This window comes from Carcharhinus amblyrhynchos, chromosome 27 (assembly GCF_965287045.1).
Source record: "Carcharhinus amblyrhynchos chromosome 27, sCarAmb.v2.hapA, whole genome shotgun sequence".
NCBI lineage: Eukaryota > Metazoa > Chordata > Chondrichthyes > Carcharhiniformes > Carcharhinidae > Carcharhinus > Carcharhinus amblyrhynchos.
In genome coordinates, this window is record NC_137350.1 from 11,796,342 (window position 1) to 11,820,722 (window position 24,381).

The following is a 24,381-nucleotide window of genomic DNA, read 5'->3' on the forward strand; positions in this document are numbered from 1 at the left end:
TTAATGAGAGTGAAGCTGAAAATTCGGGATATTCCATTCGCAAAACATTAAAGTGACATGTCAAGTGAATAAGGCTGTACCAAAAGCCTAATGGGGTGCTAGGTTTAATGTTGAGAGGTGTAAGATCAAAAAGTTAAGATGTGATGATAAGTCTGTGAAATGATAGTAAGACGGCAGTCAGAGTACCCGGTGCAGTTTGTGAGATCCAATGATCTAACTGGGAACAGTATCGAAACAATGGAGAGGTTTTGAGAGGCGAGTGGTGAAGAAGCAGCTCTTGATTCCAAATAAACCTGTTGGACTTTAACCTGGTGTTGTAAGACTGTAACTGTGACTACCCCAATCCAACGCCAGCATTTCCACATCATGGTATGCGGGAATAGAGATACGGAGAAAGGCTTGACAAAATTTGGTTGTCTCTGTTAAAATGGAAGAAATTATAGGATGATTCGACAGAGGTGATGACCACAATGATGGGGTGGGACGGCTTCCACTGATTGAGGGTTGAGAATGAAGATAAACAGCAGTACGGAATTGGCCAAACAGCCTGTCTCCGTGTTAACATTCCTGTGCATTCTAAAATGAGTGACATCTTCTCCTTTCCTCATAGGCAGTCCCTTGGGATCAAGGATGACTTCCTTCCACTCCAGTGTGGTGGCTGTGTAGTGACTGATCAGTCAAATGTATGATCAACACACCCTCTTATATGCAGGGTAGCTGGTGTTTTTCACGTGCTCGCAAGATGTAGGTGGCACTGGCTGGCCCGGTATTTATTGCCCATCCCTAATTGCCCTTCAGAAGGTGGTGGTGAGCTGCCTTTTTGAACTGCTGCAGTCTGTGTTATGTAGGTACATCCACGGTGTTGTTAGGGAGGGAGTTCCAGGATTTCAATCCACTGGCAGTGGAGGAACGGTGATATATTTCCAAGTTAGCATGTCTTTGTCTTACTAATTGGTAGAGATCACAGGTTTGGAAGGTGTTGTCAAAGAAGCTTTGGTGGGTTGTTGCAATACAGTTTGTAGATGGGACACGCCGCTGCCACTGTGCATCGGGGGTGGAGGGAGTGAATGTTTAAGGTGTTGGATAGGGTGCCAGTTAAACCGGCTGCTTTGTCCTGCATGTTGTCAACTTCTTGAGTGTTGTTGGAGCCGCACTCAGCCAGGCAAGAGGACAATATTCCATCACACTCCTGACTTGTGCCTTGTTGTTGGTGGAAAGGCTTTGGGGAGTCAGGAGGTGAGGTACTCGCCACAGTATTTCCAGTCTCTCACTGCTCTTGTAGTTGCATCATTTATATGTCCACTTCTGCTTCTCATCAATGGTAACCCCCAGGATGTTACTAGCGGGGGATTCAGTGATGCAATTGCCTTTGAATGTCAAAGGGAGATGGTTGGATTCTCTTTAGTTAGAGATGAATGTTGCCTGGAACTTTTGAAGCGCAAATGTTAATTTCAACCCAAGCCTGAAAATTGTCCTGCATATTGGCATGGACTGCTTCAGTATCTGAGAAATCACAAATGCTGCTAAACAGTGTGTAATCACCCGCAAATCTCCCCACTTTTGACCTTATAATGGAGGAAAGGTCATTGATGAAACAGCTGAAGATGGTTAAGCGCAGGATACGACCCTAAGGAAGTCCTGCAATAATGTCCTGGAGCTGAGATTATTGATCTCCAAACAATCATAACCATCTTCCTTTGTGCTAATGTGACTCCAACCAGTGGAGGATTTTCCTCCTGATTTCCATTCACTTCAGCTTTGCCCGGATTCATTTATGCCACACTCGGCTGTAACTCTCTCCTCACCTCTTGTGTTCAGCACTTTTGTTCATGTTTGAACCAAGACTGTAATGAGGTCAAAAGTTGAGTGACCCCAGCAGAATTCAAACTGAGCATCAGTAAGCAGGTTATTTCTGAGTGACTGCCTCTTGGCAGCACAGTTAACGACCCTCCCACTGCTTTACGGATGATTGAGAGTAGCCTGATGGGGCAGTAATTGGTCGGGCTGGATTTGCCCTGTTTTATGTGAAGAGAGTAAAAAGACTGTGTTTACCCCAGTCCAACGCCCCGCATCTCTGCATTATGTGAACAGGACATACCTGGGAATTTTCCTCATTGTTGGGTAGATGCCAATGTTGCAGCTGTACTGGAACAGATTGCTTAGGGGCATGACTGGTTCTGGAGCACAAACCTTTAAGTTGGTGCTTGAAATGTTGGGTATTTACCGACAAATGTTCCTGAATTAGTTAAAGATGAATTTTAAGGAGATGTAGGCATCTTAGTAGCTCCGACACTAAACTTATTCAGTCATTGCCAAAGCAATTAGGAGCGGAACACGAGTCTAATGCCTAAACTGTGCAGTGCCTAGACACATCCATTTCTTTATCGTAAGAAGTCTCACAACACCAGGTTAGAGTCCAACCAGCTCATTTGATAGTGATCCTTTCAAATAAACTGGTTGGACTCCAACCTGGTGTTGTGTGACTTCTTACTGTGTTTACCCCAGTCCAACACCGGCACCTCTACATCATTTCTTTATCAACAGGACACTGAAGCCACTGCGGACAAGCCAGTGATCTAACCCCTAGCATCAAAGGACAGAGTTACCAAATAAAACTGAAGACACTTAGGATTTTCAGTCTTGAATTTAGAAGCCACTTTTCAAACCATATCCCCAAAACACACCTTCTTAGCGAACCATGGCAGGTATACAATGGTTCACAGGTTCATACCAGTGAAAAGCATTCATGGCGGGTGTCGAAGAATTATTCTTCACATTAACAGTGATCAATAATTCAAACTGACTTCTCGTTAGAATAGTGTAAGCAAATCCAAGGAAAGAGATCAAAAGATAAAATGCTGGAAAATCTCAGCAGGTTTGGCAGCCGCTATAAGGAGAGAAAAGGGCTGAAGTTTCAAGTCCAGATGATCCTTTGACAAAGCTTTGACAAAGGATCATCTGGACTCAAAACGTCAGCCCTTTTCTCTCGTGACAGATGCTGCCAGCCCTGGTGAGATTTTCCAGCATTTTCTCTTTTGGTTTCAGATTCCAGCATCTGCAGTAATTTGCTTTAATCCAGTATTATTGTCACATGTATTGGGATGCAGCGAAAAGTACTGTTTCTTGCAAGCTATACAGGCAGAACATAGTGTTCATAATGTACATAGGGGAGAAGGAAAGCAGGGGGTGCAGAATATAGTGTTGCAGTTACAGATAGGGTGAGGAGAAAGATCAGCTTAATATTTGATGGGACCATTCAAAAGAGCAGGGGAAGAAGCTGTTCTTGAGTCCGTCGGTACGTGTTTTCAGCAGTTATTATTATGCTGGGACTGTGTTCACCTCGTACTAGGCAACAATCAGAATTCAAAGCGCTGGGAGATATTTTTATCTCTAGCCTAAAGATTGATCAAGAATTATTGGCATCCATCAGCATTTCAATTGCTTTAGCCCGTAGGTCAGTTTGTTTACATTTCACAAGGGACTGCAGCTTTTACAACAGAGATTGGAGGTTGTCAATATCAACTATTCCGATCAGTTAGAAGGTGACAGCACTGTCAGAACCAATCAGAGTGGTTGATGTCTGTCAGAATCAATTAATTAATCACATTTCTTTCAGCAACAATTTGAGTTTATGTCGAGATCTTTAAAATAGTCAAACATCCCAGGGTGCCTCACAGGACTATTATCAAACAAAGTTGGACAACAGGTCACACAAGGATATTGGGACAGGTGACAATAATCTTCAAATAAAATTATATCTATCTAGCAATCTTAAAATAATAAAATGCCCCATGGTTCTTCACGAGTGTGTTATAGCGCAGAATTTGACATTGACACCCTGGAGATTACCATTGACCAGAAACTGAACTGGACCAGCCATATAAATACTGTGGCTGCAAGAGTATGATGTGGAGATGCCGGCATTGGACTGGGGTAAACACAGTAAGAAGTCTCACAACACCAGGTTAAAGTCCAACAGGTATATTTGGTAGTAAATACCACTAGTTTTTGGGGCAAACCCCAACCAAATATACCTGTTGGACTTTAACCTGGTGTTGTGAGACTTGTTGCTGCAAGAGTAGGTCAGAGGTTCAGAATCCTGCAGTGAGTAACTCATTTCTTGACTCCCCAAAATCTGTTCACCATCTACAAGGCACAAGTCAGGAGTGTGATGAAACACTTGGCACTTGCCTGGATGGGTGCAGCTCCAACAATACTCAAGGTGCTTGACACCATCCAAGGCAAAGCAGCCCACTCGATTAGCACCCCATACACAAATATTCACCCCCTCCGCCACTGGTGCACAGTAGCAGCAGTGTGTCCCATCTACAAGATGCACTGCAGGAATATGCCAAGGCTCCTCAGGCGCATTCCAAACCTATTACTGCTACCATCTAGAGGACAAGAGCAGCAGACACATGGGAACACAACCACCTGGAGGTTCTTCTCCGAGTTATCCTGCCTTGGAAATATGTCACTATCCCTTTCCTGTTGTTGAGTCAAAATCCTGCCACTCCTTCCCGACCACACCAGATGGACTGTAACAGTTCAAGAAGGCAACTCACCACATCTTTCTCAAGAGCAATTAGCAATGGGTAATAAATGCTGGCCTAGCCATCGATGTCCACATTCCTCAAATGAATAAAAATTACATAAGGTGTCATGAGAGCAGATGACTTGGTCTAAGAGGTAGGTTTTAAGGAGCTTCTCAAAGGGGAAAATGGAGGCAGAATGAGAGGAAATTCCAGAATTTTGAAGCAAGGCCAGTGCTGGAGCAATTAAAATCAGAGAACACTCAAGAGGCCAGAAATAAAACCAAGACAGACGACTCGGAGGATTATGTGGCTGGAGCAGATTACATAGACTGAGTGGGTCAAAGCTATGGAGGAACTTGAAGACAGCAATAAGAACTTTAACATGGAAGTGGGTGAAAAGGTAAGTGAACGAGTGCAAGCATAGGTGAATGGGGCTTAGCACAATGTAAAACCATGGACATCGGAGTTTTGGATGATCTCAAGTCTAGACAATACAATGTAGAAGATCAACCAGAATGCAGGAGAATCATAGAAACTCTACTGTGCAGAAGGAGGCCATTTGGTCATCAGCCAAAAAAATGGTTTGGAACAGACAAGGAGGGCCAAAAGGCCTCACCACATCTTGAGAAAGATGTGGTGAGTTGCCTTCTGAGCTGTAATTTTCTATAGTTCTACAGTTTTATCAAGTCTGCACCCACAACAATCCCACTTAGGTCTTATCCATGTAACCCTACATGTTTATCCTGCTAATCCCTCTAATTTACACATCCCAGGGCACTAAAGGGCAATTTAGCATGGCCAATGCACCTAAGCCACATATCTTTGGAGTGTGGAAGGAAACCGGAGCACCTGGAGGAAACCCACACAAACACAGAGAGAGCGTGCAAACTCCACACAGTGATCCAAGCCAGGAATCAAACCCAGGTCCCTGGAGCTATGAGGCAGCAATGCTAACCACTATGCCACTGTGCTGCATCCGGAGTCACATCCCGATGTAATGAAGACACAGGCAAGGGTTTCAGCAGAAAGAGGAACTGAGTAGGGTAGCATCATGGAGGTGGGAATAGGCAGTGATGCAGCAGATTTGTGGTCAGGAGCTCATCCCAGAGATAACTTTGACACCAAGGCTGTGACCAGTTTGCTTTCAGCTCAGATAGTTGGCAGGGAGAGCAATTGAATCAGCAGCTGGGAAATGGAATGGAGAATCCTCACCTTCTGACTCCCCAGAGCCTACCCACCATCTGCAAGGAACAAGTCAGGAGTGTGATGGGATACTCCCCTCTGACCTGGATGAGTACAGCTCCAAGTCCATCCAGGGAAAAGCAGCCTGCTTAACTGGCATCTCATCCACAAAGTCCAGAGGTAACAACCTGCATGAGTGTTTCAGCAGCAGCTGGGCTTAGACAGGATGACCGGAAATGGAGTCGAAGGTTATTGAACATTGAGTTATGGTTAGGTCAGAGCAATGCAGTGTTTATTTAACATGTGTCCCTTAAGTATTTTTAAAATTCAATGTAAAAGGATGAGTAATAAAACTTTCCAAATGTTTTCTCAAGTATCTTCCTGGGCTATGCCCACTGGTTACCATACTGGAAGTTTCATTGTTTTCAGAATCAGCTGTACCCATTTCTTGCCATAAGAAAGGTGCTCCTGCTGTGAGTGGGGCTGTATTGGAGTCTTCCTGTCATTGTGTTTGTTGAACTGCCAGAATGTGGACTAACATAGCGAATGCCAAGAGACAGCCAAGTTTTATATCATTTTAAAAGCATCACAAATATGTGAATTTATTTCTGTGGGTGTGTGCGATGAGGAACGTGTTTGTCTGTGGAAGTACAACACTATAATACTGAAATAACTCCTCAAAGGCCAGCGTCCCTTCACCAGATTCCCTTTATTTACAAACCTATCTTCATTCCTAAGAGTGCATCAGGTACAAAGTCAGGATCCAGAGTGCTAGCCACCCTGATACTCCTCAATATAAATATACGCGCGTGAGTCTCCATGATTGGGCAGGCAATCATTATTTTAATCAGGGAGCTCATACTCCAAGAAGACAACCCCATGGATCTTGTTGAGGTCACTATAAATATGCTAACTATGAAATCTATTTTACGATTGCTAGTGATTGAAGATCCCATGGTTACTGTGTGGTACCAGGGCAAAGTCCAGAGGGCCTACATTAATGGTCAATATCTGTGGGGAACATGGAGTGTCCTGGCCAATATTTATCCCCCAATCAACACCACTAAAAAGTCATTGGGCTGGATCTTCTGTGTTTTGTGGCAGGGCAAATAGCCCGCCAATGGCCAGCAGTGGGATCTTCCAGTCCTGCCGATGTTGCCAGCTTTTTTCCATGGCTCACTCCTTCCATCACCAGGGAACTGGCCAAGAGGGGTCACTATTGGTGGGGCTGACAGATCCCGCCAGCAGGAAGGGCTAAAAAATTTCAGCTATTATCTTGTTTGTTTGTGGGAGCTTGCTGTGTACAAATTGGCTGCCATATTTCCTAGAATGCATTAGTGACTACACTTCATAAGTATTTCATTAGCTGCAAAACACTGTGAGATCTCTCGAGTCATGAAAGCTCCAATATCAATTCAATTTAATAATCATTTAATAATCAGTAAAACTTAAAAGATTGTAAACCCTATCCTTGGATGGTTAAATTAGGTCTGTTCATTACCATAAATGTCAGCTCCCCGCACTTGTCCCCATTAACCCTAGGATAAGTTTGCATCTTCAGCACTGACACCAGAAACCTACAACGGGAAGCCAAGCTTAAATAGAAGCAAAATACTGCAAACGCCGGAAACCTGGAATAGAGGGCCGGATTTTCTGGCTACGTGCGCCCCGAAGACTGGAAATTCTCACCCAAGCTCAGTGGACTTTTAAACGGTTCACCCAAATTTCTCTCCCTCCCGCTACAATTCCCACTGCGGGTGGGATGGGAAATTGTCGGTCAAAAACTAAGAACGTGGGGAAAATTCAGCCAGGTCTGCAGAGCTTTTCCAGCATTTCCTGCTTTCAGAAACCCAGGCTTTCTATCCTGGAATCTCTGCGCTGAAAGGGATAAAGATGAAGATTTGCCTCCACTTTTGTGCACTTTGCATTTCAGCCACCATATCGTAACCTAACCAACTTTATTTACAGTGTATTAAATCAAGCTTATTGACAGGATTACAAGCAACACAGACTAGAAGTCACTATTGCCAATAAATGTTGACGAGCGCTTAACACATTTGTATGCCATTCCTCTGCCAGAAACCTCACTGGAGGCATTTACAAGTTAGCATCACCTAAAAATAACAGACGTGAGATTGCCTGACGAACCAGTGGAACATTCGTCCATTATGGTTCGGTAACTACCATGTGTTAATCCTTTAAAAACAGAACAGTTTTAAAATACAGAGACATCTAAAAACAACAGGAGAATCTGAGGTTTCATGTGATCCTTCATCAGACATTCGGGTCTCAGGTTTTCTTCATTTGATATCGGCGCATCCTTATTGCTCCCGCAGCAACAGGAAGTATTGAAGTCACTGGCCCCATAAGCAGCTAGGCCTGGTTGCTTCAGGGTTGCCATGTGATCAAATGCTGACAGATGATAATGAGGAATGAGTGGGATTATTGTAGGTACGCGTGGTAAATAATTTCATATTCACAAACTAACATTGCGTATCTGGAGTTAGATTATTTCGTCAGTGCCAGCCACTGCCCCCGATGGTGAGCTGCCTGCAAATGGAGAGCTGACAGCCTGCGACTGGCTAGAATCTCTCATTGGCCTAGTCCACCCGAGTCCTAGATTCTGGGCAAGACCCAAGCTGGCCACTTATGCAGTGACACATAATGGGTGGCACGGTCGCCCAGTGGTTAGCACTGCTGTCTCACAGCATCAGGGACTCAGGTTCAATTCCAGCCTTGTGTAACTGCCTTTGTGGAATTTGCATGTTCTCCCCGAGTCTGCGTGGGTTTCCTCCGGGTGCTCAGGTTTCCTCCCACACTACCAAGGTGTGTGGGTTAGGTTGTTGGGCCATTGTCCCTTAGTGCCCCAACAGATATAGGTTAAGGGGATTAGCGGGGTAAATAGGTGGCGTTATGGGGATAGGGCCTGGGTAGGATGCTCTGCCAGAGAATCAGTGCAGACTCGATGTGTGGCCTCCTTCTGCTCTGTAGGGATTCTATGATTCTATGAATGCCTTCCCCAAAGGAACACTCTCGAGCCAGTAATTGAGATCCTGGTCGCATGGATTAAAATCCATCCTGTAAATCTGATCCCTGATCTGTACTGAGTTTGCTGATAGGGTGATGGGACAGATGTTACGACAGGCCTTCTCTGACTACCTGCTTCCAGGTTTTCATGGGCGGAGAAGACCGGGTTCCCTTCACCCCTGCTGTAAAATGTGAAAACGATGATGGATTATGCAGGTACACACTGTTTAAAGTGGGATCCAATAATGCAGTTTGAAAAAATGGAATTTATGTAAATAGTGCTTGTTCTATTTTCATTTTAGTGCATGTGCCAAGGATCGTGTTGTAACTGCGCATCTTAAGACTGTCTTTGTAATCAGATTTTTGCCTCGCTCTCCATCTCCTCTTTTAACTTCTCTCAACCCTCTTTAACTTGCCACTTCTCTCGTTCCCTCGCACTCATCCCCACTCCCAACCTCCCCACTCCTTCTAGCTCACCACTTCTCCCTCCCTCCAACTCACTAATTCCTTCTCTTGATGCCCTCACTCCCTGCTTTCCTCTCCCCACACCCCCCCCCCCCCCAATGCAGTCACTCTCTCCTGCTTTCCTTATCCCATTCTGTCCCTCTCAATGCTTCCTTCTCTGGATTCCCTCATTCCTCACTCCCACCACCTCGCTTGCCGCTTCACTCTGTCATTCCATCCCACTCACCACCCTATTCGCTGTGCCTCTCTTTGCCAGCCTCACAGTGAGAGGGAGGGTGACAAAGTGGGAGAAAGCTGGGGGGAACAGGAAATGGCAAACAGAAAGGAGTGAGTGGGTCAGGAGAGGCAGTGAATGGGAATTGGAAATCAGCAAATAAGAATATAAGAACATAAGAAATAGGAGCAGGAGTAGGCCATCTAGCCCTTCGAGCCTGCCCCGCCATTCAATAAGATCATGGCTGATCTGTCGTGGCTCAGTTCCACATTCCCGCCCTCTCCCCATAACCCTTAATCCCCTCTCTTATCAAAAACCCATCAACCCGCGTCTTAAAAATATTTAGCGAGGCAGCCTCCACCACCTCAACGGGCAGAGAATTCCAGAGATTCACCACCCTTTGAGTGAAGAAGTTCCTCCTCAACTCTGTTCTAAACCGCCCCCCCTTTATCTTGAGGCTGTGCCCCCTAGTCCTACTGTCCTTTCTGAGTGGGAAGAGTCTCTCCACCTCTATCCTATCCATCCCATTCATCATCTTATATGTCTCAATGAGATCTCCCCTCATTCTTCTAAACTCTAACGAGTACAAGCCTAGTTTATTCAGCCTCTCCTCATAGCTCAACCCCCTCAACTCCGGTATCAGCCTAGTAAACCTCCTCTGCACTCCCTCCAAGGCCAAAATATCCTTGCGTAAGTACGGCGCCCAAAACTGCACACAGTACTCCAGCTGCGGCCTCACCAATGCCCTATACAGCCGCAGTAGAGCAGTGAGGCAGTAAGAGTTAAGTTGAAAGAGAACTTTTGACCAGTTAGGTTCTGGGCAGCTAATAGGTTTCAATGTAAAAAATACAAGTCAGAAATGTAACCCTTACTAAAGGCACAGTGTCTCAAATCTAGCTAAAATCTGGACATTTTTAGAGCACGCCATGCATGAAATTTAATTGAGCAAGATGTATGGGTTAGGTGGATTGGACATGCTAAATTGGTCCTTAGTGTTGGGGAGATCAGCAGGATAAATACATGGTGTTACTGGGTAGGGCCTGGGTGGGATTGTCGTCAGTGCATGCTCAATGGGCCGAATGGTCTCTTTCTGCACTATAGGGATTCTATGATTCTAAGATTTAAAAAATGAACATACCTGGGGAATTCAGCTAAGTGATGTATTGGTACGCCAGGCGAGTTATCCTCTTCACCACTTGCAAGCTGATCCATTTCCACATCCCAATTCCACCTGACCTGGCACTGCCCAAATCACCCACCAAGAAATCTGGGAAGACTCAAATCTGGCATGGCCTAGATCCTGCGGTTACCGGTTTTGAGACATTATACGTGATTACCGTTTAGCACATCTTCAGTTAGCACAATGCTTTTTAGGGCCACATTAGAAGTGTTAAATGACCAGCTGCTGCCGCCTAATTCTTCCCCTCAATGAGTCAATGCTTATTGGCAAGGCTCTAAACTGACTTTAGGCATAGAGATAGCAGCAATGTAATGGCATAATTCCAGTACAGTTGGTCTATTCAGAGAAATGCAATAGGCGTTTGGCCTACAATTTGAGGCAGGTCTTTGCCCTTTAATATTGTCCGTAGAAGCTGCAATCTGCAAAAAAAAATGCTTCGCACAAGATGGAAGGATGTGGTTTTCCCATTAGCAAGAAATACATAAACAACAAAGACAATAATGAAATCTGCCAACAATTCACAATTTTAGCACAGTGCTCAAGCTTTCCCCCGCCAGCTTTCAGATTCATAGCTGATGTGCGTCATTTTGTGATTTCCCTGTCCAAGATCTATTCCCTGTAGAAACACTACTTTTGGTACCAACACTTGCAATGTCTGCATTTCCTACTTTCTCAATCAGTGGGACCCAAAATATATACACTGGCTTGACTTGACAGCATGTAGAAGTCTCACCATAAGGTACAAAATGTTAATGTGTTACAAGATCTCTTGCCACTCTCTGATCTCAACATCAATCAGGACAGTCACCTGTGAAATCATAAGATTATCAATTCAAGTCCCATTCCAGAAACTAGACTAGCACTGCAGTGCAGCGCTGAGGGAGTGCTACAATGCAGATGAGGTATTGAGCGAGAGCCTGTCTTCAGTCCAAAGCGCCCATAAAATATCCAATGCAGCTATTTCAAAGAGAAGGGGACCTCTCCCCGGTGTCCTGGCCAATGTTAATACTGCAATCAACATAATTTAAAATAGATTATCTGGTCATTACCATACTGCTATTTGCACAATCTCTCTGTGTGCTAATTCGCTGCCATATGAAATGAATTATATTAATTCTTCTTATCATTTCTCTTTGGTTTTGAAATGCCATCATTATCAGGTGTGATTCAGAAAAGGAGGTCATTCTAGACACTAATAAAAATAAAATGAGATAAAATAATTTTTAACAGTGATAATGCAAAATTCTTCTGAACCGTTACTGCATTATCTCAAAGGATCCCTACAGGGCAGAAGGAGGCCATTCAGCCCATCGAGTCTGCACCGACCACAATCATAAGAACATAAGAAATAGGAGCAGGAGTAGGCCATCTAGCCCCTCGAGCCTGCCCCACCATTCAATAAGATCATGGCTGATCTGAAGTGGATCAATTCCACTCACCCTCTTGCTCCCCATAACCCTTAATTCCCTTATCGATTCGAAATCTATCTACCTGTGACTTAAATCCCACCCAGGCCTTATTCCCGTAATCCCACCCTGTTAATCCCCTGACACTAGGGTCAACATAACACAGTCGATCCATCTAACACGCACATCCTTGGACTGTGGGAGGAAACCGGAGCACCCAAAAGAAGCCCACACAAACCTGGGGAGAACGTGCAAACTCCACACAGACAGTGGCCCGAGGCTGGAATTGAATCCGGGTCCCTGGCACTGTGAGGCATCAGTGCTAACCACCGTGCCATCTTCCCCACCAGAAGCCAGATTTGAGTCTTCCCAGATTTCTTGGTGGGTGATTTGGGCAGTGCCAGGTCAGGTGGAATTGGGATGTGGGAATGGATCAGCTTGCAAGTGGTGAAGAGGATAACTCGCCTGGCGTACCAATACATCACTTAGCTGAATTCCCCAGGTATGTTCAAATGACGGTCTCATTTTTACCCCAGAACTTGCATTGCAGAATATTAAATATTATGGTCCATGTAAACACAAGAGATGATGCATTCGAGTCATGACAGTAGTCAGTGATCTAAGCTCAATTTACATCTGGTACAATTCATTCTATCACCTGGTGACATTGTAATTCTAAATAAATTCCGAAAGATAAGCAAAGATGAGGGAGATTTCTTGGTCCATGTGATTCACCTTGTACTGAAACCTGAGATTCTCCCCCAAAACAGCATCCAACTGCCCTTTACAAAACCTAACAGATATTGCTAGAAGAATAACATGGATGTTGGAAATACTGAGCAAGTCCGGGAAAGAGAAAGGTTTCCATTTCTGGCAGAGTGGTCATCAATCTGGAACATGAACCCAACCTTTCTCTCTAAAGATGCTGTGTGGGTTACTCAGTGTTGTCAGCATAGCCTGACTCTATTCCAAGTATAGATCAAGACCAAGTATAGATCATTCTGAGTGCAAAGAAGTGCTTCAGTCCTTAGGGTTGAGATTTTCTCAGAGTCAATCTCACAATTTATCTTCTTCTGAGTCTAAAATTCCAATTTCTGACGAAAAGCTTTAATCCATACATTTCCAAGGAATCACAGTGATCCGGGGTAGGCCATTTAGAACAGAGATGAGGAGACATTTCTTCACCCAAAGGGTGGTCCACCTGTGGAATTCATTCAAAACGTTGAATGTAGTCAAGATGCGGCTGGATATAGCACTTGGGGCGAATGGGATCAAAGATTAGGGGAAGAAAGCAGGATTGGACTACTGAGTTGGACAATCAGCCATGATTGTGATGAACGGTGAAGCAAGCTCAAAGGACCAAATAGCCTCCTCCTGCTCCTATCTTCTGTGTTTTTACGTTTCTTCTTTTGCCCAGTTTCCAGACAAGGTTTGCACCCTTTCATAACTTCAGAATATTTAAATTGTGAAGCCAACTCTGCACTTTTGAAATGTGGTCATCTAGAATTATAGAATTCCCACAGTGCAGAAGGTGGCGATTCGGCTCATCAAGGCCGCACCGATAACAATCCCACCCAGACTCTATCCCCATAACCCCGAGCTAGTCTCCCCGACACTAAGGGTTAATTTTGCAAGGCCAATCCACCTAACCTGCACATCTTTGGAGTGTGGGAAAAAACTGGAGCACCCGAAGGAAACCTACGCAGACACGGGGAGAATGTGCAACTCCACACAGACAGTGACCCAAGGCCGGAATTGAACCCACATCCCTAATGCTGAGGCAGCAGTGCTAACTGCTGGGCCACTGTGCTGCTTTAAAGTGAAATATGGTAACCAATCGGCAGCCAGAGAACTCCCACAAAGAGTAATGTGATAAATCCATTTTCAGATGTAGAATGAGAGGTTAATCTGGGACACTGGGGTAGCTGCTTTGCTCTTCATCTAATACTGCTGCGGGATCTTCTTCATCCACCCAAAAGGGTAGATGGGGTTACTCAGTCTTATCTGAAAAATAGCACCCTTGCCAGTGTAGTACTCACTCAACACTGCACTGAACATCAGCCTAGGTTATGTGTCAGGTCTCTGGAGTGGCATTTGAACACATGAACAAGGCGAGAGTGCAACCAACTCAGCCAAGGCTCACATATCAGGGATCCTTTATTCAAGAGAAAAATAGAAAGGGATACAGGCTGGAAATGAACACAGCTGAGGCAAGCTTAGCAAGACACTAGACTCTGAGCAGAATAGATAAATGAGGCAGCAAAACAGAACCTTACACAAGGAGAGGGATCAGGTAAAAGTAACATAACCCTGGAGATAAATACCATAGCAGTTGGGAGTAAAGGTCAGACAAGAGCGCGGAATACAAGGTAACAAGACAGTCAGTGAACAGATATAGAACACAGATTAAAAAAATGACTGGAACAACGAATAAAAATGAAGAAATTTGCTTGTACAGCAATCTGCATTGTGTTTTAAGGAAAACAGGCAAACTGGAGGCAACAGTTTGTCGGGAGGAGAGGCGTAGTTCGTAGAACTGCAACTGGTCACGATAAAGAATAGGAAGTTAAATATATCAGATTATAAACTATTTTGAAAGGTTAGAGAAGGGAAGGGGTGTCCTCATTACAGACAAGAGCAGTACAAAAACGGGACACAACTAACACTGAGATAGAAACAGAATCCATATGGGTTGAGATAAAAAGATAAAAAGAAGCATCGAGTTCGTAATATGGGGATTCTAAATCGTGTAAGAAAATGACAGGAAGAAATGCATGTAAGCAAATCTACGAAATGCATAAAAGAAAGAATAATAATGGAAGATTCCAACTTCCTACAAAGAAATGGATAAAGGGGAAATGGCAATATGGTTTCTACAAAGTGATCAGGGCCAGTTTCTTATCTAACATAAAATGTGGTGTTTGCACATTCTTTCTGTGTCGGTCTGGGTTTACTCCGGGTGCTCCAGTTTCCTCCCACAGTCCAAAGATGTGCAGGTTAAGTTGACTGACTATGATAAATTGACCCTAGTGTCAGAGGGATTAGCAGGGTAAATATGAGGGGTTACGGGAATAGGGCCTAGGTGGGATTGTAGTCAGTGCAGACTTGATGGGCCAAATGGCCTCCTTACGCACTGCAGGGATTCTATGATAAAAGAATCCCAACAAAAGAAATCACAGAATCCCTACAGTGTAGAAAGAGGCCATTCAGCCCATCAAATCTGGACTGACGTTTCGATAGAGCATCTTACTCAAGCCTTATCCCTGTAACCCCATGCATTTACCCCACTAATATCCTAAGCCTACACACCTTAGGACTCTAAGGGGCAACTTAGCATGGCCAATCCATCTAACCTGCACATCTTTGGATGAGTGGAGGAATCCAGAGCACCCGGAGAAAGTCCTTGCAGACACAGGGAGAACATGCAAACTCCACACATGCAGTCACCAAGGCCGGAATCAAATCTGGATCCCTGGCGCTGTGAGGCAGCAGTGCTAACCATTGTGCCAATTGATAAATCTAGTAATAGGAAATGTACAAGAACAGGTAAGCATCACGGTGTAGAGGAATATCTAGGTACAGTGTCTCAGAACTGGCAACCTCAAGACTAAGTCCATGCCAAATTTTGGATCTTGCCACTTCTCAGGTAAGGTGCTTCAGGCCAGGTGGGTCAGTTCAGGTAGATCTGTCCAAACCAGAGTGGGTGAGTTCAAGGGTCACTAAGAGCACAGGAAAATACAAGCACACAAAGCTGATAACTAATTGGCGTGCCAATGCAGCACTTGGCCAACCAAGCCAGTTAGTTATTTAACACATCTAAAAATAATTGAAATTCATATATGACAGCTTAAACAAACAGTCTGGTTTTGGACATTGCCAGTTTTAAGTAGCCGGATTTGAGACACTGTATGTGTAATAATGATAAGAATGTAACAAGATTTAAAGTCATGATTAAGGCAAATGCTAAACTGATAAATTGGGAGAACAAAGTAATTGAAGAGATGGGAATAGGCTTGGAATGTTTGATAAATAAATCAAATTTAGAGAGGGGAAAACCTCAACTCCAGGTAGGTCACAATCATGCATATTAAAAGAGATAACAGAGGCGTTTAATATGTGTATATAATATATATACATTCACATGTTAAATGCACACACACACACACACACACACACACACACACACACACACACACACACACACACACACACACACACACACACACACACACACCACACACACACACGTACTTTTAAAAGAAAACGAAATAGTCCCAGAGGAATGGTAGATAACTATCTCCCCCTTTACTTAAAGATTACATAGAAAAACATCTAGAAAATAAAAATACTACACAAATTTCTAAAAGAAAGGAAATGCTTGGCCAACCTTATTGAATTATTTAAAGAAGTAACAGAAAGAATAAAAAGTCAAATTATAGAAAACTACAGTGCAAAAAGAGGCCATTTGGCCCATTGAGTCTGCACCAACAACAATCCCACCCAGACACAATCTCCGTAACCCATGCATTTACCCTGCCAATCCCCCTGACACTAAGCAGCAATTTAGTATGGCCAATCAACCTAACCCACCCTTCCCTTGGAGTGAGGAAGGAAACCGGAGCATCTGCAGGAAATCCACGCAGGCCAGGGGAATATGCGCAAACTCCACGCAGACATTCTCCCAAGTCTGGAATTAAACCTGGGTCCCTGAAGCTGTGAAGCAGCTGTGCTATCACTGTGCCACAGAAAATATCTGAGTTTCAGAAAAGAACTTTGATAAGATACCATTTATTAGAATTGTGAGTAAGCTAGGGTAGACAGGAAAGACTTGTTTCCCCTGAGCGGAGGAGTCAATTAGAAGGATTAAAGGGGACACAAGGAAAAGCCTTTTCACCCAGAGGTGGTGGGTGTCTGGAATTCATTGCTTAAGTTGCTGGCTGAAGCTGAAATGCTCAACTTATTTAAGAGGTTCCTGGGCCTACATCTGAAGTGCTGGAACCCGCAACGCTACAAATCAGGTGCTGCGAAGTGGGAATAAAATGAGTGTTAGTTCCTTTTTTACCTCTTTTTTGGCCAGAGCTGACACGATGGGCTGAACGGTCTCTTTCTGCACTGTTACTTTTCTGAGCTCCTAAGGTCTGAGTGATGCCACGTGGAGTCAGGATACATAGCAAAGCAGAAAACTAAGCAGGGGCTAAGGGCAGGTATCCAGACTGGCAAAACATGGGAAGCTGTGTTCCACAGGATCACTGCTGATCCCAATTTGTATTAATAATTTGGAGGTGGAATTGAGAAGGCTGAGGGGTGACTTGATAGAGAAATTGAAGATTATCAGAGGGTTTGATAGGCCGGACATATAGACAATGTTGCTGCTTGCGGAAGAGTCAAAAAACAATTTAAGATTGCAACCAATAAATCCAGTGGGGAAATCAGGTGAGATTCCTTGACCCGTGAATAGTTAAAATGTAGGACATTATGCTTCACGCAATGGTTAAGATGACCAGCATGGATGCATGATAAGCAAAATAAACACAAGGGAGAAAAGAATGAAAGGAAATGTGGACAAGGTGGATAAAGAAGACGAGGAGGGGGGGGATGGGGTGGGGGGGAACAGGGGTGCAGGATGCTTGTATGGAGCAAAACACTGCCACAAAAAATTCAGATCAACGGCTCATTCTACTGTAACACTGGAATTTGTACTGGTTTACACATGAATGTCTTGATTTGTCAAATAGTTTGCATTGTTTGCACTTTTGACATAATTGGAGCACAGGACTAACTTCATGGGCTGCATGCAACACTATTTGTGATACCTAATTTGCAGTGGGACTTAAGGCAGGAAAGTTCAATGTTACATTTATTCTGGTATGATCTTACACATATAGATTAAAGGCAAAATACAGAATTGCCTTTACATAAAGCCACTCACATTCTCTAGACATTTCAAAACAGTTTACAGCCAATGGTCTATTTTTGAAATGTTGCCACTTCACTAATGCAGAAAACACCACAGCTAATTTACAAGTGCCAGTGATTAAATAATCTGACCAGATAATCTGTATTAGATGTTGGTTGCAAGGTAATTGTCAGACGGGACACCAGAAGAACCTCTTTTGCATCTAAACAACAGGGCAGACGGAGCCTTGTTTATATTGTGTCATCCAAAAGAAAGAACTTCCTACAGAGTGGCACTCTCTCAGTACTGCACTCAAGTGTCAGCCTGAATTATGTGTTCAGATTTCTGGGAGAGGATCTTGAATTACCAGCATTCTGACTCAGGAGTGAGTGTTACCACTAAGCCATTGTTGACACATGAATTGTTCAGGAAAGATTTCCACATTAATACAGAATCTTAGGCTTGGGAACAGTAAATAATGGTCTGTAGTAATCTCAAAAATCAGCCATTGCGACAGAGCTGCTTCCTTTTCAATTAATTGTTTTCTTCATTCATTCACGGGGCATGGGCGTCGCTGGCTGGCCAGCACTTACTGCCTATCCATGTTTGCCCTTAGAGGGTAGTTGAGAGTCAACCACATTGCTGTAGGTCTGGAATCACTGATAGGCCAGACCAGATAAGGATAACAGATTTACATCCCATTTCAGTCTTGCTATAGTTTTAAAGAACTGTGGTGAGACCACAACTGCAGCATTTTGTGGAGTTTTGGGTTCCAATAAGGATAGCCTTGCTTTGGAGATGGTACACTGAAGGTTCACTAGACCAGTCCCTCAAATGCCAGCTTTTCCTATAGTGAAGGGTTGTGTAAATTGGCCCTATACTCTTTGGAGTTTAGCAGAATTAAGAGGTGATGCCATTGAGACATACAAAATTTGGAAGACAATTGTCAGGATAGATACTGAGAGGTTGTTTCCTCTGACTGGGGAATATAGAATTCAGGCCTCAGGATAAACGATTAGGACTGAGACGAAGAGAAATCTCTCCACTCAAATTATTTGTGAAACTTTGGAATTGTCTATCTCAAGAGGGTTGTAGATGCGTCATCATTCAAGGCTGAGAAAGATATATTTTCAGGAAATCAAGGGATAGCAGTGCCAGGCAAGCAAGTGGAGTTGAGGCAGAAGATCGGTCAAAATCATACTGAGTTTTGGAGCATTCTCAAGGGAGCATATGGTCCACTCCTGAGCATATCACTTACATTCTTAAGATCACAGCTTTCTTTGCGTGGGCAGAAAGAAGGGTTGAAAACTCTGTGTGTTGGGGGTGGAACATCAATGTCAACTGTTCAATATGACATACACTGCATGGGCTTTGAATGTTCATAAATACAGCAACCTCATCAAATTGTACTCAATTTTTTTTATTCCTTCGAGAAGTAAGAATATCATTGGCAAGGCAAGCACTTGCTGTCTATCCCTGATTGCAAGTGAGAAAGCCACCTCCAGAACCATTGCAGCCTATCTGGCATTGGTACACACACAATTCTGTTAGGAACAGAGTTCCACGGTTTTGATCCAGCTGCATAGAAGGAACCACAATATAGTTTCTAGTTAGTGTGTGACTTAGAGGTGAATTTGCAGGTGGTGATATTGCCGTGCATCTGCTGCCCTTAAATGTCTCAATGGAATAGGTCACAGATTTAGAAGCATAAATCTCTACAGTGCAGAAGGAGACCATTCTGCAGGAACTCTCCAACAGAGCATCTCACACAGGCCCTATCTCTGTAACCCCACATATTTATCCCGCTAATCTCCCTAACCTACACATTTTGGTACACTAAGGGGCAATTTAGCATGGTCAATTCATCTAAGCTGCACATCTATGGATTGTGGGAGGAAACTGGAGCACCCGAAGGAAACCCATGCAGCCAAGAGGAGAACGTACAAACTCCACACAGTCACCCAAGGTCGGAATCGAACGCGGGTCCCTGCTGCTGTTAGACAGCAGTGCTAACCACTGTGCCACCGGAAGGTATCGTTAGAGGAGGCTTGGCAGGCTGTGGCAGTACGTCTTGCATGTTGTAACCATACTGCCATTGTGTGTCAGTGGTGGCTGGAATTTAGTTTTAAAGTTTACTTATTAAGACTTACTTAACACTGCAATGAAGTTGCTGTGAAAATCGCCACACTCTGGCACCTATTCAGGTACACTGAGGGAGAATTTAGCTTGGTCAATGCACCTAACCAGCACACCTTTCAGACTGTGCGAGGAAACCCACGCAGACACGCAGAGAATGCGCAGACTCCGCACAGTCAGTGATCCAAACTGGGAATCGAACCCAGGTCCCTGGAGGTGTGAGGCAGCAATGTTAAACACTGTGTCACTGTGCTGCCACAGGGGTGGTGACCGGAGTGCTGACCAGATGGATGGCTTTGTCCCGGATGGAGTGGAGCTGTTGAAATGTTGCTGGAGCTGCACCTTTCTAATTCCCAATAAGGCTGTTGTTTAAAACTGGTGAGTGGAGAAGGGGGAGGGTTGGGAAGGAGGAGTTGGCGAGGAGGAAGAATGCACCTCCTCAAACTCTGAAAGGAACATCAGGTCAGGATGAACCAAACTACATTAGTACAAACGTCTTGTTGTCCTTTATCCAGGGTTCACAATATCAACAGCTGAATGTAAATCATGCATATCAGATGCCATATTTGCATAACCCACTGCATCCAACCTGCTGAGCTGTTGCTGAATGACAAACTCCTGCTTAGATTACCCTTGGCTGAAAGCGCCCAGAATTTCACCAGTATGTTTCCGCTGTACGCTTTCTTTGAAGAGTAACTACAGTTGTCAGTTTAATATTTAATTGTAGGAATCAGGTATAACCATTTGATCATTTCTTTGATGAGATTTCCTATTAATTGATGCCAGGCTGCTGTGTAAAAGGCGGCTTTCCCTTTGGAGATGAGCTAGTCAAGTTCAAATAGACCCAGCTTCAATACTCTGATCAATACAAAGTTTAGTTGATCTCAGACAGGACAGAAGTTCAATATAGCACAACATACATTCAATAGGATGGGGGAAAAAAATCAGACGCCTGGCACACTGACTTCTGTTGGAGATTACACACGTGTGGGTATTTTTAAAATCTATGTGGGAACTGTAGGCAAGACTGTTCGTCCCAAAATGCTCTGGTTTAATACAACTTAGCCATTCACTCAGACACTTCAGATCAAATGAGCTGGGGTTGGGACTGGAGTCGTACAGAGGCCCAACCTTCCCCTGAAGGACATTGGTAAACCATTTGATTTTTTTTAATGGTATTCTTACAAAATCACAATATCCGTTTATAACAAAGACTGAGTTCAACTTCTCAAACTGACTTTTTGGGATTAGAATTCGACACTCTCTGGATTACCAGAGCTGTAAAATAACTGTCACATCGCTACAAACATAATGTATGTTGGGATGACGGAGTCTGGCTGTATCTCCAAGTTCACTCTAACCTATGAGCCTCCCCCCTGTCCTGAGGTGCATACAATGGGCATTTGGCAGGAGTGGGGCCACCCTCACACCTGGCTCCCAACATGAAGCAGAACATTTGGAATAGAACGGGAGAAATGTTTGGGGGCATGGGAGGGGGGCAGAAATACAATATTAAAGATTAAAAAGTCATCCATTTCATATTCCACTGCAGGTGCTTTTTTTAATTCATCCAAATACTAATATTTGGAAAAATCATTTCCCCACTGCCCTGGGGCCACTTTTAGTCTGTACACTGGGGGACAGCATCTGAAGCTCACAGGCAGTGCAGGGGTCGCTCATTCCACCCCTCCCCCCCACCTCCAAGGACAGAGGGGCTTCCCCTCTGTTTCAGAGGGGATTTTGACTGAAGCTGGAGACCCTGGCAATTGGGTGACCTGGGGAAGATAGCTTATTCATTTGGGAATCTGAGTTGGGGGGATGGGGGAATGATTTTAAAAGAGCTCATCTAGGTTCCAAATTATGTGTCTACAATCACCTCCTTATCGACACGACAGTATATTAATAAGCAAAAATAAAGGACGAAAGAGCCGGACGTATTTGAGATTAAAATTCATTTCCTGCACTGATTTTCAAATTGTCCCCATCAAGCAATCAAGAGAATTTAACCCCACTGAGGCGAATTCTTTCCCGTCCCTTTTTATCTTAAAGACAGCCCCAGCTGTTTCGGGGTGAGGTTCACTCAAATACTGCAGGAACCCCCCACCAAATTACTCCAATCGCCGTGATATTTCTGCCTGAAGATAGGGGAACAGTGACTGGATTAATCCTCCATCATTCTCCCTGCTCCCTTTAACCCTTAACAAGATCAGGAGTGTAGAGTGCAGAAAATAATTAAGAGGAACAACTAGCCAGGGTAAACACATGGGGTATTGGGGATAGGAGCTGGCTCCAGATCTCGATCTCTACACACACACACACACACAGCTGAAGGGGGAATGCGCCTGGCTGAATTGTAAACACATAACACGTACAGAAATCCCGGCCTCAGCCTCTTGTTACACACCCTGTTGACAATACCAACAGGATTGCTGAAATCCTCGTCAATTTCAGCCGCTGAAACTCCCGATTGAGGCAGGCAGCGCAAAAAATAGAGGTGGGGGTGGAGGCTGAAGATTCAATATAACATCAAAAGCAATCCTCCCCCCCCTCCCCAACCCCCTCAGGGTGAACACTGCAATGGATGGCATTGCCTCTGGCTCTCTACCCCAGTCATTGTTCAGTTCAACACGGATTTTTTATTTTGCACAGGACCCGGGGCTCTCTCTCTCTCTCTGTCTCCCGCACTGCCCACAAAGAGAAGGGTCATTGTGCAGGAGAAATGAATGTGCATCCAGATCCTTTCTCTCTCTCCCACACCCCTCTCTCGTTTTCTAACTAACCGCCCAGCGATGCAGCCTGGCGCCTGGGAAAGGCAAGAATCGTATTCCCTCCCCACTCCCCCTCTCCCTTCTCCCCTTTCCCCCCTCTCCTCCCCATTCCCCCTCCCCCTCTCCCTTCTCCTCCCCTTTCCCCCTCTCCCTTCTGCTCCCCTTTCCCCCCTCTCCCTTCTCCTCCCCTTTCCCCCCTCTCCCTTCTCCTCCCCTTTCCCCCCTCTCCCTTCTCCTCCCCTTTCCCCCCTCTCCCTTCTCCTCCCCTTTCCCCCCTCTCCCTTCTCCTCCCCTTTCCCCCCTCTCCCTTCTCCTCCCCATTCCCCCTCTCCCTTCTGCTCCCCTTTCCCCCCTCCCTTCTCCCCTTTCTCCCTCCCCATTTTCCCTTCTCCTTTCCCCATTTCCCCTCTCCTCCTTTCCCCATTTCCCCTCTCCTCCTTTCCCCCTCCCCATTTTCCCTTCTCCTTTTCCCCATTTCTCCTCTCCCTCTCCTTTCCCCATTCCCCCTCCCCTTTTTCCCATTCCCCCCATCTCCCCTCTCCATTCCCCTTCTCCCTCCCCCTCTCCCCATGTTGCATTCAGATGTACTCACCCCGCGGGGCTGAGACCTGCAGTGCCTTGGACAGGGCAGCCCGCACACTGGAAGCCAGCAAGCACAGCAGCGTGAAGCTCAAAGCCGCAAGAGGTGGCATCATGACAGGGACATCACTGGAGTGGGTCTCTCAGAGCTCAGCCATCCCTCCACATCGCCTGCAGCACGGCCGAGGCTGCTTCCAGCCCCGAATCCTCCAGCCCGGCGCCACCTCCCCCCCCCCCAGCACACTCTGCCTTCCCCCCCCTCCCCTTCACTCCAGCCGCATCAAGCTCGCAAATCGCGTAATGGTTTGTTTTAGTGTCTTGAGAGGTAAGGGAGGAGGAGGGGGGGAAATCCCATATTCACTCCCAGCGCCATCCTCTGTCCCACTCTGGCATAGCGGCGACCAGCGTCCTTAAAAACGAAATACTCTTGTTTAATTTCCATCTCTCATCAGTACAACGGATTGTAGCAAGGCTGCTTTGAATAGGGTGTGGAATTATGGTGGTGGAATGTGAGCTGGACTCGCCTTGGGATGGGAATGGGCCATAAAGTGTCAGTCAGGAAGGTTCAGAAGTTTGATTTGATTAAATGTATTAGTCACAAGTAAGGCTTACATTAACACTGCAATGAAGTTACTGTGAAATTCCCCTAGCCGCCGCACCCTGGCACCTGTTTGGGTCAATGCACCCTAACCAGCACGTGTTTCAGAATGTGGGAGGAAACCAAAGCACCCAGAGGAAACCCACGCAGGCACAGGGAGAACGTGCAAACTCCACACACACAGTGACCCAAGCCAGGAATTGGACCCAGGCTTCTGTCAAAGACTGAGTTAGCACTTTGGAAGTGACAAAGAATTTTGTTGTCCATGTCTGTCTTCATCAAGAGGAGATTCCCAATACAAGGAAAATGGCCCACATCTTCCCGGATCTCACTATTGACCTTGTGCCATTCAGGGAGGTATAGTGCTATGGGAGCTGATTGAAAGAGGGCCATAG

At 45.0% G+C, this 24,381-nt stretch overlaps 1 protein-coding gene across 1 annotated transcript in view; it reads right to left on the minus strand.

Moving 5' to 3' along the window:
* Positions 1-23,617, minus strand: part of fam171a2a (family with sequence similarity 171 member A2a) — a 295,487-nt gene extending 271,870 nt beyond the window's left edge. Inside the window, exon 1 of the mRNA XM_080213484.1 lies at positions 23,402-23,617. Coding sequence (XP_080069610.1) covers positions 23,402-23,504 — 103 coding nt within the window. The 5' untranslated portion in view covers positions 23,505-23,617. The remainder of the gene's footprint in view (positions 1-23,401) is intronic.
* Between the last annotated feature and the right edge of the window lie 764 nt (positions 23,618-24,381).